Below are 16,217 nucleotides of genomic sequence, written 5' to 3'. Positions count from 1 at the left end.
ATTTTTCTCCCACAAGTACTTTGTTAAAGAATCCTGAAACTAGATGTTTATTCTGTTTTAAGGTCCTGGTTCTGCAAATATCATAGGATTAACTGTGACTCTGTGAGTAATGACTTTGAAATAAATGGGACTGTATATTGGAGTAGCATGAGCACAGATATAAATGTTTGTATAATTTGAGACTAAAACTAGTTCTCTTTTGTTTTTGAGTAGAAGGCATGGGGAAATGTGGGAAAGATTTTCTTTCATATATAGGGCAGTCACCTCTGTAATAAGTGCAGTTTTTTTCCTTGAAAGCTGATGTTTTAATGTCTTTCGTAAGTGAAATCCATGTAAATTCATTTAAAGCCTTCTTAAAATGGTTGTATTGTAAGTGTTGGTTTTTTGTTTATTTTATTCTAAGGTGTGAGTTTTGACTGGTGAGTTCAAGCTGTTTTTCTCAAACATATTTTAAAAACAAATTAATTAATTGAATAAAATATTTTAAAATACCCATTTTCACAATTTTATGTTGTTATGGTTTAAATTCAAGGGAGCTTTGGTGAAAGACAACCTTAAGAGGAGGCCGTCTGTTGTACTGAGGCTTACCAGAAACTACACAAAATTGTATAGCCAGAATGAGCAGCCAAACTCTTCTGTTGCTGATTTTATTTGTAAAAGAAGTCTCACTGTAAAGCAGTATTAAAGTATTGCATATTTTTGAAATGATGAATAAGATAGTGAGATCTCTAGTTCTTATTTAACTTGAACAAATTTCATGATGCAGTAGAACTACGAAAATGAATTTCTGTGAGATTGTACTGAAAGAGTCAGTAATCTTTACATATAAATTTTATATCTTTGTATAAAATGTTACTGTTATTGTTGTGAAATGTTTTCATTCATAATTTACAAAGAATATGAACATTGGAATTTGTTGAATGGAGTACCCTGGCATTCCCAATTTTGAATGGATAACGATGGTGTCTAATGGTGTTCTGAAAGCAGAATACAGTTTGCAGACAGTACTCTAACCCTGTCCTATATGAACACACTTATGTTTTGGTAAAAAAAAAAAAAAAGTCATTTACTCTGTAAATTCTATATTATCATTGGTCTTTCAACTCTTCATGTGCATGAATGAGCTTAATTTACAGGGGAACATATCCTATGTCCTGCCTTGACTTTCTCTTTGTCTTTTAATTTCTGATATCCATGGCATCTGCTTAGAAATGCATATCCAGTGACACACAAGCTAGCCCTAATTTCCCATTATAAAGAAAATGACAAACAGCGCTGTTTTGCCAGCTGTTCTACATGCCCGTCATGCCAACATAAAAAGCTTTTATTATTAAATAGTTGTGAAATCCAGCTGGGAAATTCTCACCTACAATTCCTCACTTCCTGTCTTTTCCTCACTTGCAACTATAAACATTTTTTTTTGTATTTAAGTGTACTTTCCTGTTTTTCCAAATTTCATTCCACTCAAGAAATACTTGTGAACTGAATAGTTTGTCATTTGCAGAAAGTATTTCCAGGTATGTAGGCTTGAAGGAATCAACTTTTCAACCCACAGAGGTTCTGAGAGCGATGAATAATTCATGTAGTAATATTTTTGTGCTTTGCAATCCATAGTAGGCCATGTGAGAGTAGAAATGGAGCATAAGTTGTATTTGTAACAGTTAGGATAAAATAAGGTTGGAGTCAAACGAGCACAGATGCAATTTTCACGTAGAATACTTGTCATGTGGGAAATAGTTTGCCCACAGGTGTCAGAATAGGCTTAAAATTATTGTTTAGTCACACGTACACTATTTCTGAATCATAAAAGCAGCAGCATGAGGCTGTTTGAACCTGACTCATAGGAGGAATTGTGAAGCACTGTCCCCCTTTCTTATCCTCATGGTGTGCTGTAATTGGGTTCCTTCTTCTAATGAGGCTTAAGAACCATAAAGAGGCATCTTGCAAGAATTGTAAAGCCCCCACATAGCAATGGCTGAAAGGACACTGTTGTCCATAACCAGTATGTGAATCAGTTCAAATTTAAAAATAAAAGTAAAAAATAGCTGCATAATTGAAACACACGAGCTTTTGCTTGTGCAGCTTTATTTTGTTTCGTCACTAAAAGCTGACATTGTGAATGTACAGTAGAAGTTAATGTTCTCTTTAAAAGAATTAAATATGTAAACAAAAAGTTGTTTCTAGAGGGTCTAGAATTTGCACATACCACAAATAGCCAGACACGAAAAGCGGTTTAGTTACTGATAATACAGATTGTTTCAGAGGTTAATATAATGTAACTCATTCATAAAGGAATTAGACTCCATTTGAAACCATGCACCACGTGCATCTGCGAAACAGAATTACCTAGAGTCTGATTTGTTAGCCTGCTATGCAATTAAATGCCCTCTGTTCTGACATGACTTCTGTGTAGAAATAAAACAGGATTTGAATCCTTAGCTGTACGGCTGCACGTCAACTTGTTTTGTACATTCCTCTATACTCCGTGCTAATAGTTGAGCACAATAATTCTTATTCTTGTAGAGCATTATATTTGTAATAATGCACTGTTTGCTCTGCTCTTCTCACCTTTTTTTTGTTCTACATCAAGAAGGTTGAGGCCACTTTAAATGTAAGACCTTGGATGATATAGATGGAAGAGACCAATGATACCATCCTGCAAGTGTAGAATTGTCACTTGCCATAGATTATTATTATATTTTATTATTAAGCATTTCAATTCTTGTTACACTTAGTGGAATTTGCCACTCCAACACTGATCATTTCACTGTCAGTCTGACTGGGGAATCTGAATTGTGAATCATCTCCTATTTTAATTGAGAAGGTACTCAATTTTCCCCCAATTCTTGTTTAATAGCACAAGCAGTTTCCTTTCTGTACAGTGGTGTGTTATAGTAATAAAATAAATACCACAAAATCACTGATGAGGTGAAAATTGAACTTTCTGTCTCTGTGCAGCCATGTGGGTAAAAGAGTAATTGGCTTGGATAATAACTTTTGTTCTTACAAACCCAAATCTAAATGAGCGTCTCATTGATACATCTGCTTGTAATTACTATCAAAAGAAGGGAATATATTGTGCAGATAAATAAATTCAACCAGTTTTAGTGCTCTCACAAAGTAATACAATTGCTTAATAGTTCAGATATACCTCTAACAATTCTTACACTTTTTATGGACTATTTTATTTGTCAAAAAACATAATTCTCATAAATTCCTTTTTATGTTTACACAATGGAGATACCAGCAGAGAGCTCTCATCTATAAATATGTTTAGTTGGATCTCACATGGTAAGAGGGGTTTTTGTATTCCCATATCCATGCAGTGGGAAATAGGCACATAAAGTACCAGGCCCCTAGCTCCTCTGAATTGCCATAGCTCTGTGGACTTGTCTGGCAATCCGTTAGTTCCTGCCATCTGAGGATTCCTCCGTCTTTGGCATTGGGTGGTAAAAAAAAAAAAAAAAAAAAAAAAAAAAAAAAAAACAAAAAAAAAAAACACTGTTGAGCTGCTTCTGGCTTCTATACAATAAGTGCTTTAGATTAGAACTGTGTGTTGAATGTCTGAGTCCGTGTTTATGGTTAGACATGTACTTTACACGGTCTTGAATAGTTCGCAAAATAGTTTTTATAAAGCAGAGGTGCAAACTCTGTTAAAAAGCTGATCTGAGACTTACATGAGACAACATTCAGGAAAAATACATAAAAATAAGTAAAACGATAGCACCATAATAAAATATTTTTATATGAACAGCTATGTTTTTAAAATGTGGCTGTATTAGCTCTTTCCAACAGGATAAATTGTATTAACATTTGTAATAATGAGTTGGGATTTCTTTAAATATTGTTTGTTTTGCCCATGTTTCCTAATTTGTATGTATCGAAACATTTGTTTTATAGCAAAGGTAAATCAAATCAACAAATGGCCTATGTTAATCAAATTAGTCAAGCTTGATTGTCCTTTCCACTTAAAATTTAACTCAAAGACGTGCAAAACTGGAACTTTCAGTACTTATAGTGAAATTAATTGATTGAACAAATTTTGGTAGAAGCATGCATAGGAATGCTAATTTTATGCCTTGCTAAGTCGTTTGTCTAATCAAAACCACTTTTTCATTGTTTGCCCAGTTCTGTGTGGACAGTGAGATAACATGATTTTTTAATCATCCTATTGCAAATTTCTGGACATGTTAGTCAATTCCTGTTTATAAATACTTCTGGCCTAGTGCAATTATTTTAAGACTGTGCATGTTATGTTTCAGCACCAGCTGGAAACGGATATGAAAATTATGCTTGACCCAGAGAACATCAACAAGAAAGCTGTTTTAAAACCACAGAACTATGAGATCAGGCTGCCACTTATAACTAAGAAAAGACCTGTTCCTGTGAGTAACTTTTATGTATTATGGGTTTATATATATTGACTGTTCATTATTAAAATTAATACATGTCAGACCTAACTAATAAAAAAAAATATTGTAAGTGAAAGTACCTCATAATTTTCCATTTTTTGATATTTCTATCTAACAATCAAAACATACTGAGTGACAAAGGGAAATCAAACATGGAATGTAACAGGTTTAGGTAGCAACAGTCCAGTACAGCAAAAGTATAAGCATACATGGGAATGTGTGTGGTGAGTAATCTCAGTAGACTCAGGGCCTGAAGATAAATTGGAGCTTGTGGAGTTCAGAACATGACACAAAGATCAAGGAAGACGTAAAAGGGGTTTTGTTAATAAGAATGGGCTTTCAGTTGTTTGTTGCATGGCTGTTTCTTTAAGAGACGTGAACACCTTCAATTTTCAAATGTCAATAGGATTGTTATGAATGAGTGAAAAATGCTTGTACGTTGCTTTGATGCGGTTTTTAATTGACTTTTTTTTTTTTTTTTAAAGAAGCAATCTTACCATAGGGCTATCACAGCAGAAATCAGTGTCACTGCAGCAGAAAAATAGGGGTTATACTAAATGAGAATCAGAATCCTAGACTGAATGCATGAATTTAGGTGTTGTTTGCATCTTATTTTTCTGACAAGGGTTAGGAGAGAATGTCTTATTCTGCTTCTTATTCCCATACCTGGAAGACTTGCTTTGGAATGTGAGGGACAGATTTAGATCATTCTGTTGCATGTGGAGATTTTTCAATATCTTATAGATCCTAAGCGTATTTGCTGTCCAGCTACAAGGTATTCTGAATCACAGCTTTCCTTTTATCCCTGGTCAAGATGTTTCCCTTAGTACAAAACAATTATCTAGAAAAGCTGAGGCTGAGCACTTCTCACAACACGCTAGTAGGAGAATCCTGGCCAGCGCCCCTGATATCGCTCTTCTCTCTGGCCTTAGAATGTTTAAGCTGTGTAACATTAAGTTTTGATTCTTCCAAATTTCTGTTCTGCAGAACTGCTGCTCCTCTTAAACAAACATGAGGATGATTTTCTTTAAAGTATGCTTTAAAAAAAAAAAAAGATAGCCACAGACATCCACAAAAATCAGTTATGTTCACAAATTCAGCACAGCACTGTCCCCATGAAAGAATATGCCCAATAGTCTCACACAAGGATGCTCTTCTAGAATGTAATGTTTGTAATAGAAGTATTATGCAGCAAGCCCATTGCCGTAAGATTCTAGGGTGTTTGGTTTTAAACAACACAAACAGAATCTGTGAATGGCACAGTTGTAAGCTGCCACTTATAAAAAATGATTTTTGAAAGCTGTTGCCCAGACTAAGAGGTGATTTGTCTAACCCTGTGATATAGAGTTAATTAGAAAAAAGCATCATGGCTAATAGCTTTTTAGAACCACTCTAAAACACTCGCAGAGAGGAATATTATACTACTGCAGAGAGCCATGTGTTTTACCACTCTCACTGAAATGTATACTGATCAGAGAAAACTTCTTAATGTTGACTTAAATTACTAACGTTTAATGTAAATTAGTCAAGCTCTCTGATACATATTTACAGTTGCTTAGAAACTGTTTATGACAGGGAGATTGGCTGAAAAAACAAGTAGGTATTTTCCATCTGTAATTTATTCTGCAGTTTTACTGAAGTAGACACTAAAAAAGTTCTTGAATTTCATGGCACAATCTGTGTTTTGAAATGTTCTGTCTTCACTGGGGGGGAGGGGAATTCTGCAGTTGGATTTGCAAAATCCACTACCAAGATTGTGAATGAAGGCATTTCTGTTAAATGTGATGTATACAAGCACGCAGTGAAATGATAGTTATAGATTGCCAAGAGTAGCTAAAATAAATTAGTGTGTAGTTGCAGGTCTAAAATTATATGGTCTTTCATTTTGGAAAAACAAACAGCAATTAAGTACCTATAAGAAGAATTAAGTTAGCTACTACCTACCCTGTTTTTTCTAGTCTGCCATTAGAGGGCAATATTTGTACATACACACGGGCGGACCTATGCGTATACCCATGTACATGCCCTACATATGTACCTAAATTCAAAGATTATGCCCCCAAAAAAATCAGTGGCAGAAAGTGACACGAATGAAAAACTAATCACTCGATTAACTGCATTCATTTTTTTCTAAGAGTTGTCAGTATTCCAGTTTTCAAGGAGACCTGAGTATTTTAAAATGTGGTTAGGTTAAAAACAAACTGGTTTTGATCTAACTAGTTAGGTCAAGCACAAAGTTCACAGACTTTTTCCTATCCTGCTATTTTAGTAGCTTGAAAAATTATTTTCATTTTCTTAGTAAAAATCTCATTTTTTCATGAAAATGTTCTTTTCTTGCTCTTTTGGTGTTTACCAATGCTGAATTGTAAGACAGAAACTAAAGGAAATTAATTATGTGGTTACTATTGCCCTTTTGTACTTTTTTGGTTTGATAAGCACTAATGTTTCATCCTCTGTAACATTCCATAGTTATCTTAAAATAAGAAATGTAATTCTGTTTGAAACACCATTGGCAGACTGGGCATAGCTTTATTTTGTAGACTGTATCTGGATAACAAATGAAAAATGATGAGAAGATAATTATTAAATATGTACACTTCCCATGGAGGATCTAGCAAAACAAATAGTGATCTGAATTGCAGCAAAAATAATTCTGACTAACTGCTGCAATGTAGAAAAGATTCACAGCTATACCTTTCGTTTTCATAGGACTGCTGTTCTTTTATAGAATTATTCTGGCACTTCTTGGTCCCTGTTTTCATATAAATATATATTATACTGTAAACTTAGGAACCTTTTAATTTATTCATGAGTTAGAATTTAATACGGTGATGATTTCTAGCCTTTATGAGTTGCATCTTATACAGTGTGGCTTTAACGGTGATGGCAGTGATTCTGTTTTGTTGGTGTTTTTTTTTTTTTAGCTAAGTTATTTGAGTGCAATCACTCTAATCACGTCCTCAGTTATTTGTTCTTTATTTGGTATTTGCATCGTACTAATCACTAATGCTTAACACTGGGAGTCTATTCATTTCCAAAATTATAAATGAAGGCGGAGCAGGGCAATTCTTTTCATTTCAAATGATTAGAAGAAGCTGTAGAAGAAAATCAGGTGTTTTGGTCCTCAAAATTTGATTGTTTTAAACCTATGCATATGGCTATAATTACAGTCAAAGCATAATTTGGCATTGGTAGCAGAATGAGACCTAAACAAATCAATGTTACACCACAATAATTCAAAATAAGCTTGTTGCATTTGTATTATGGTATGTAATCAGACTAAGCAGCACAGTGGATTAATAAAATCTTCTCATCAGTAAAAATAAAAAGGAAATAATTGGTGAGATGGAGTTAACAGATGACTAAAGTCAGCATCCTTTCAACCTAGAAATGGGAATGTGAAGGTCACCCCCATCTGAGATGACAAACGTTGAACGTTTTGTTGGTAAACAAATTAATCTTTTGAAAGGTCACCATTTGTTTTAAGTTTTTATCCAGTTCTTGTCATCTGGAATTGGAGATTGACTGTCATTTTGCTAGGTAGGGGTGCAGCCAAAGCTGCTGAAGCTGCTTCCGTACATATCAGCATTCCTTGACAAAACTCAGTGCCTGATTGTGATGCTATGGGCTGCTGGTTTACAGCTGTCTCCGGACAAGAATGGAGGCCCACCCCTGAATTCCAATAAGATGGTCCTGCATATTCTGCCTCGTGTAAGCTGGCCCTTTGCCCGCAAGTAAAATGTATTGTAGTTCAAGCCAGCAATTATCTTCCTTACTTCCTTCTGTGCTGCTTCTGTTCCCTTTTTCAAAAAACAGATGTGGGATTCACCAAAGTTCTCCATCTATTCTCTCTTGCACCTGCTATGGCAGAGTTTTGATGGAGGTAAATTTCTGGGAGAGCTAGCAGCAGGTTATGAAGGAGCAAAGCTTGATTTTTCCAATTACATGGAAAATTGACGATTCAGAGCCATCTCTGGTTAGTTTAAGAACTTAAAGTAGGTAAGAATAATGTGTAAGACCTGTTGTTAAAGATGCCTAGCTGATGCATATTGAAGGTTATATGTTGGGCTTTCCATTGAAATTGGAGTTTATTCTATTTAGATAAACAAAATGTGACAGAAATATTTATTACTGTCTCGGTATTACATCTCAGGGAACCTGTGTTAATCACTAGGTAAATAAAATGCTGGACTATGTAAATTGGAATGAGTAAGACAAACTTGCATTTTCTACATAATTTTCCTACTTGGAAATCTCCTTGAATAAAAAGACAACCAGTTTTAAAAATGGTTCCTATTTTAAATTTCATAGAGATTGTTACAAATTTTGACTCATCTGACTTTAAAATAGTTCCACTCACACTGATGAGAATTTGTCCTTTGCTTACCATTGGGTATTTCTGCAATTCCATATGCTGGTTCTTAGTCTCAGAGGACCAAAATTAGGTCATTGGAAACCAGTATCAAACACTTTATTTACTATTTATTGCTAAGATTACTTGGCTTGATTATCGGAATGAGATTCCTTTTCAGAACAGAAACTGATACATGATGGAAATGTCAGTGAAGCTGTTCTGTACTTTGCTTTGCCTTGCTTTGCTGCTTACTGTATAGATCAACACCAAAGCAAACACATCAGTTTAGACTGCAAGGCTGTAAAACTACAGAATGTAATTAAATCCTACAGGAATCTCATCTAGAAAAAAAACAAAGCTGACCTGATCTTGTGTGATTAGTAGACTCAAGACTAGACTTGATGTCCAACAAAGATCCCTTCTAACCAATATTTCTATTCATTGTATGATTGAGGACAAATTGCATGATTGAGGACAAAGTAAAAGTCTCTTAGCACCTCTGTCTTAATTTCAATTGAATTTTTTGCAGTCTGAATTGATTTTCCTCCATTTCTGAAAACCTGAAGACCTCCTCCTCCTGTGTGAACAGCAGGACCTGATGATTTGTAACCAGTTATTGGGCAGACTCATTGAAGCCTCTCAGTAGCCTTCCATTCTGATATAGAACTTATTTCTGAATTAGTTACCAAAGCAGCTTTGCATCTCTCTTATAGTAAGGATGTCTAAACCATGCTTGCTTCATGTGTTTATATAGCATCATGATCAGGAAGCTTCAAAAGTCTTGGTAAAGTAGTGCTTAAGTTTTCTACCCTATTCATAATGCTCACTAAACTATTGTAGGAAAAAAGAGGTGGGTCTGAGACTTTTGATCCTGATGGGTTCAAGTTACACATTTATTTGTTACTTTCCAGATATTTGTAACTAATTCAGTTGCGTAAGAGGTTGGGTCTTTTTTGCTTTTTTTTTTTTTTTTTTCCCAAGAATTATAGTTAAACCATTAAGGCTAGAATCCCTCAACATATCCTTTACCTTTCTAAAATAGGCACTGTGAACTTTTCCCGTCTTCTAGTAGAGTTTCCATTCTACAAGAGTCCCACCAGCAGTTCTTGAGATTGCTTCAGTCAGCTCTTCAAGTATCCTAGAATGCATTTCATCAGGATTCACCAGTCTGAAAAACTCTAAACATTATCTGTTTGGTGCTTAAGGTAGCCTGAGACCTCTTCCCTTTTGCACTAGGATAAAGCAAGTTGATTCTACGCATAAGTAGCTCCTATTTTAATAATAATCATGACTGTACTCGATGATGGCATTTTTATTACCCAGAAGTTTGTTACTTGCATCTCATTTTACCTGTTCACTTTCTGATCATTTTCTTTTTTTCTGCGTGCTTTTTTCTTCTTTTTGAGATTAATGAAGAACATGATTTATCAAGTTTGGTAACTTGCTATCCTTATCCTGTTTCATCTTTGGGATAGTTTGATCTTGTTTCTCTAGTGCTTTTTGTCTGAGGAACATGCAGTTTGACAGACTTCCAGTTTCCAGTAGAGGTGCCTTCTACAAACTCTTACCTGCCAGTTTTCTGAACATATGGAAAACTGACCTTAGTTCTATTGATTTTATTTGTCTATGCTTCATCCTTCTCTTTGTGGGGATTACGAACATCAAATTTCAGCAAGATCTTCCTAATCAAAAATATAAAGGTAAATGGCAATTTGGAGCAGATAATCGTGAAATGACAGATTGCTGCTGTATACCTTTTCCACCATTGCTATCAAGCTGTGTGGTTTTCTGATAAGAAAATCTGATTTATCTAATCTTCCGGGTTGATAAACCATAGTTCCAACACTATATTTTCTCTGTATTTAATACCAGCCTATATTCTTTTCTAGGGAAAAAAAAATAAATATATATATATATATATGTGTGTGTATTTTTAAAATCACTTGTTCTAGTTAAATATTGCTGTCTGGGTAAAAAGAAAACAAATAGGGAACTAATCAGAAAATCCCCATGGTGTTACAACAAGTGCCCTATTTAAAATGAGGCAAAAAGAAAAAAATCAAGTGGGAGAGGTTTATCCACAGGAGAAAAACACTTTAGAAAGGGTAATAGAATTGTTTTTTCTCATGTCCCAGGTTAATTACACTCAGAAGTGCTTGAAATGAAAAAATAGTTTTTCAGCACACTCCAAGCATATTATACAGAGTAAGCCTTACTCTGCACTACAGATGAAGTGCTCCCTTCCAGCCCTATAAAACTGTACTTTAAAAGTACCCGTGATGAACGAGCAGGCTTTGTGCTGACTTCAGACAAATATACTTGCTGAATTATAATCTTCATAACAAACTTCACTAGAAGGCGTTATTCATGAAGGAAGATGTCGGTGACTCCATTCAGCTCGTAGCAGTTAGGGTACAATGCAGCTCTTCTGAGCTTGGGTTCTGCCAGACAGAAAGCAGCTGAGGTGCCTACAGGTTAGGGTTACAGAAGGTGTGATCCTTTGTTTCAATCTGGTCTGGGGCTGTCTACACTGAAAACATAAAAGCACTAGTTTTAGGAGTTGCCAGTTCTGGAATATGTGGTGTTACATCCACTATTTGTTGTGTTTATACCATGAAAGCTTAAGTGTGAATAAAGGTTTTAAGATGTGCTGACCTAAGTAGACATAAATCCATTGAAAACCCTTTAAAATGATAAAATCTTATAAAGATCTTTTTTTGTCACTGAATAATAGTAATAAAAGTATATAATATGCTAAAAGTAAACATTTTTCTTGCATTACTTACTAGTATTTTAAGCTATCTTTATTTTGAGTTGCCTTAATTTTAATGAAAATAACTGATGGTGGAAAGTGTTTTGCCAAATTTTGCTTTGGTATCTCACTGAAGTCTTTAAGAGGGCAGATAATGCAGCAAATAGGATGCTGAAAGAACATAAAAGAAAGGTGTAAAGCTTGTGTGGGATTTTCTTAGCTAACAGCTTTGGGTGAGCTCTATACTTCCACTGTGTTGCCTGTATCATGTAATTTCATGGATCGTAGTGGCACTGTGCAGTGTAAAGCAGAGTTGAAATTGCATTTCAGTTGCATGTGTCCTTTTTTGAAGTTGACACCTACCATGGAGTTTATAAAAAAGAAGAATTAAATATCTACAGTAAAAAAAAAAAACCTCTAGGCTGCCTTTAAACTCATACACTCTACCTGAATTGCTTTTCTATGTTGCTTATAACATGTGTATGAACACAAATAAAACACATAGTGCTGTTTATCATAACAAAACTCCTGGGTTTTAAACTAGGATAAAACTGACCAATGGTAAAATCAGTGCTGCTTTCCTGATACAATAGCAATAGCCTGAAAAAAGTAGTCACTGATTAATTAAATTTTGTTCATTTTATATATTTTTGTTTCCCCCACAAAATGCTTGAGCTGAGTGTCAGTATAAAAGTGTGGTTTATTATTTCCTTTTCTCAGTATCAAGCCACTTATATGCTGGCTGGTATAAAGTTAATCTTGGTTATATGCTTATTGCTATTTTCTTGGAACATGAGGACATGAAGATTCATACAGCTAGATCCCTTAAAGCATAATGCTTCATAATGGCCGTAACTGAAATGAGTGCCTATGATTTCTCTGAAAGATTCTCTATTATGAGAAAGCCTACATATTTCCTATCTCCCTAATGTCTCTTGTGGACAGTGTTATTACACAAATTGGAAGGAAAAATTATAATAGTTTATTTTGATCTATCTCATTTCCCTGTTAGACTTATGAACAGTCCTTTAGAATTTCCTATTCCTTTCTGTAAACTGAATGGCTGATGTTACTTACTAATTGTGACACACTAGTCCTCAAAGGATCCCAATCACATCCTGGATCCTAGTGTACTGAAAGATACACATAAGCATGATAATCAGTCATTAAAAGCTAGTATTTTAAACCATGTAGTCCTGATGTGTTCTATGAAAGAAGTATTTTTTTTTGCAGATCTATCAGTATTTTGTAGCTTTCAGATCTTATGTACTGAATGTTATTTTAAGGTAGTTTATCATTCATAATGAAGTGATTTTTTTAAAAAAAGTAGATTAAAAAAAACGTCCAGCACGTGTTATTAGGTTGTCTTCCATATACCTCATCAGTAGGGTTCAAACCTTTTTACCCAATATAAGAATTTCTAATCATTAGACTAATAGAGTAACTCATAGCAGATCATTACCCACAAAAGCATGGGGCATTTTGTATTGGGCCTCACAGTTATTTAACAGCAAAACATGAGACTGAGAACTTGATGTCCACTCCAAATTGTGAGGGAGAGGCATCTTGTGTACAAACCAGTCTGTTTTCCCTGTCTTAGTGTGTTCCAGTTCCTCCTTTTTACATTTTATCTTGCACTGGTTTCTCTGTTCCTTGTAAAGCATATCCTAATCTTAGGTGCTTGATTCTCTGTCCCCATCCAAACCCTTTAATCCTAACCGATGTACCAAGCTCTTTGTCCAGCCTGTCTCAATGTTCTTTGCCGCATTATTGCCGGATCTTTTACCTTGTCCAATCTACCTGCTGGCTTTCCTGGTTCCTAAAAGATCTAATATGTGCCTCCACTACATTTATTGTTCCTCAGATTAATAATTATTTACACCCATGTGCTGGCACTTTCATACCCTTTTCATTCAATTTTAGTCAATTGCTTCTTGTGTTGTTGGGACACAGCATGAAAGTTACTGGAGAACTTGTACAGCTGCACTTGCAAAGGAAGCTCTGAGCATCATACATTAGAGCACGCCTACTCCTTGGGTAATATAGCTGCTAAAACTAATAAAACTTTACTTAGATTTCCAAACATCCATCAACAGAGTAAGGTTTTGAGTAAGGTTAAATTTTCCCTTTGCTTCATCAAAATACTTGCGTTTAAGGTGAATCTTTCATGTCTCCCTATGTTTATCTTTGTCTTATGTTTCTAGCATGAGCCAGGCAAGAGAAAATAGTATCTTCTGCTGGTAGTGGTTCACTATCTTCAAGCGAGAGATCTCAGTGATGTTACTTGCTGTGAAGTTGCATGTGCTGCGATGCTTTAAACCTGCTGAAGATCTGGCTCTCTGTTTCTTTAGGAATTGAGTACAACTCACGTTCCACATGGAATAGTATGTATATTCCTAGGGAGAAAGAAACTGAAGATACCATATCGGAGAAAGGAAAAAGTGTGATGATAATGTAGAGATTCTGTATTTAAAATATGTAAGTGTAAGGTAGCAATATGTTCTTTTCCCTGCACAGTGCTCTGTTTGTGTGCTAGTGATCATAACAATAAGAGACGTGATATCACTATCCCAAAGTGATATGTGTCACTGCTTGAATCCCTGGCACTTAGAACCAGCAGGTTCCATTTTTTTCTGGCAAGCACAGGTTAATTGGGGAAGTAAGGGAGCTTTAATCCCCACATTAGCACAGCCAGTGTGGCACATGCTTCCATATCACATTATCAAGCTGTGTTGTTCCCTGCTGTAGTTAAAGAAAACTTCAGAAGTCTGAGATACTTTTTGATCCCTGATTTCTGAATAGTTTCACATACTTTAATTCCTTTAGTATTCTTCCCTGTAAAAATTTATTTCCATATTTTAAGGAACTTCCTTTTCTTTCTGGTGCCTTGTCTGTGTATGTGTTTTATATATGCAAAGACTGTTCTGTCAGGAAGCACTATGTTTACAATGTACTCATTAAAATTGAGCAAACTCCTTGTGATCTCTTTAGGAACTAGTACACTGATTTTTGCATAGCAGAAATCACAAGACATCAATTTAATTTAATTAACTTTATTTTAAATTGATAAAGTAACAACAGTAGAAAGTACTGTAGCATGTTCACGAGTAGTAAAAGCTGTGCTTGTTCTGTTACATTATTAAATCTTATTCATAGTGGAAATTACATTATTACCTGAGTAGAAAAGTGTCCTTTGCAAATCCAGGATTTCTCTGTGTTAAAATAAGATTCTGTCTCTTCCTAGATGTGTAGTCATAAGACAGTGAAAAGTAACACAGCTAGCAACCTTTGGGTTTTGCCTGCCTCTCACCACATGGATTCTACCTTACCCCTGTTAGATGAAGATATAAAGAAAGGTGAGTCACAGAAGCCCGTCTGGGTATTGTTGCCAGGCACCAGATGTAAGCTACATAATCAGTGTTGTTTGCTCTTTGTAGCAGATACCTGGTAATCAAAACTTTTAGGAATTGTCTTCTCAAACATTGCGAAGGGTAGAGATCACTTCAGACTACTTACTTCGTGTGGTAGCTAACCTTAGGAGATAGCATGCTATTTTCAGCATCATCCTTCCTGATTAAGTTATATTGTAATTCACAGAGTTTAGTTGTTCCTGGAAAGAAGAATTGTGTATGATGGAAGATTCTTGTGTGACCAAATAAAATGATCAAGATAGAATCATGATTAATCTCTGGTTATTAATCATTCAGTTTTAATTAGTCCTGCACTTGGGCTATTTTAGCAATCAGTCCATAGTCATAATTACATTGTTTACGTAATTACAAAGATTATCTTCTTTGAGTGTCCTCATTGAAAAAAAAATACCTGCTGATTTTCTAGTTTGGATTTGGAACTGAAAGAACTTTGGACTACCTTTGTTTAATTCTTTCATTATTGTTACTATTTTTTTTTCTTTCATTACTGGAATGTATATGAATTGTTCATTAATGTCATATTCTCATAGGTATTCTGAGCCTAACTGAACAACGGCTTATCCCTCCAGCAGCAAAGATAACTCTCCAGACACCTCCTGTTGTATCCAAAGCAGCTCCTCTCCATGAGTTTCACAGGCAGCACAAGAAGTCAACTGTAGGTGAGTACAAATGGTTGATAACAACCATGAGTTGTATCTCCAACTTCACTTTCAGTCCCTTGTTTTGTCTCTCAAGGAAGTGGCTGTCTAACAAGTACTCAGTAAAATTCTTAAAAATACTTAGTGCATAAAAATGCACATGAGCATCCTGTGTCTTGCAATTGAATAGGAATCATATTTCTTAATCCCTGTGAGGATTTGTTCACTGCTCGTTTCTGAAAATTCTTAGAGGTTCCTACCTGCATGTTTCAGATTCGAAGTGTCTGAATCTAATATCTGACCATCAGAGTTATAGTAAAGCCAATGATACTGCAAGTGATGGTAAACATGACTTACAACATCTGATCAAGCCTCTGTTTTGCCAGTGTGATGAGATGAATGGCTCTTCATAAATGAATGTACTCTGGGTAACAGGGTTCTGATCTACTACAAAGAATGTTCAAAACTGTTATTGCTACAGCTGCTTGTGGCATGTGACAAACATACCATCAATGTGAAAAGGAGCATGAGCAAAATGAGGAGTGGGCGTAGTAGCAAATTGAAATATAAATTTCAAAGTTTTCCTAATGAAACATAGTAGTTGGAAAACTAAAAAAATATATGGAATAA

At 35.1% G+C, this 16,217-nt stretch overlaps 1 protein-coding gene across 2 annotated transcripts in view; it reads left to right on the top strand.

Annotated features, from left to right (window-relative positions):
* Nucleotides 1-16,217, top strand: part of IQCH (IQ motif containing H) — an 80,666-nt gene that overhangs the window by 14,177 nt on the left and 50,272 nt on the right. For both annotated transcript variants that reach the window (XM_068695818.1, XM_068695819.1), the window contains 3 exons: nucleotides 4,263-4,385; nucleotides 14,763-14,874; nucleotides 15,480-15,608. In XM_068695818.1, the coding sequence (XP_068551919.1) occupies nucleotides 4,263-4,385; nucleotides 14,763-14,874; nucleotides 15,480-15,608 (364 nt within the window). The remainder of the gene's footprint in view (nucleotides 1-4,262; nucleotides 4,386-14,762; nucleotides 14,875-15,479; nucleotides 15,609-16,217) is intronic.

This window comes from Anas acuta, chromosome 12 (genome assembly GCF_963932015.1).
Source record: "Anas acuta chromosome 12, bAnaAcu1.1, whole genome shotgun sequence".
NCBI classification, from domain to species: domain Eukaryota; kingdom Metazoa; phylum Chordata; class Aves; order Anseriformes; family Anatidae; genus Anas; species Anas acuta.
This window is presented reverse-complemented; position numbering and strand designations above follow the sequence as displayed.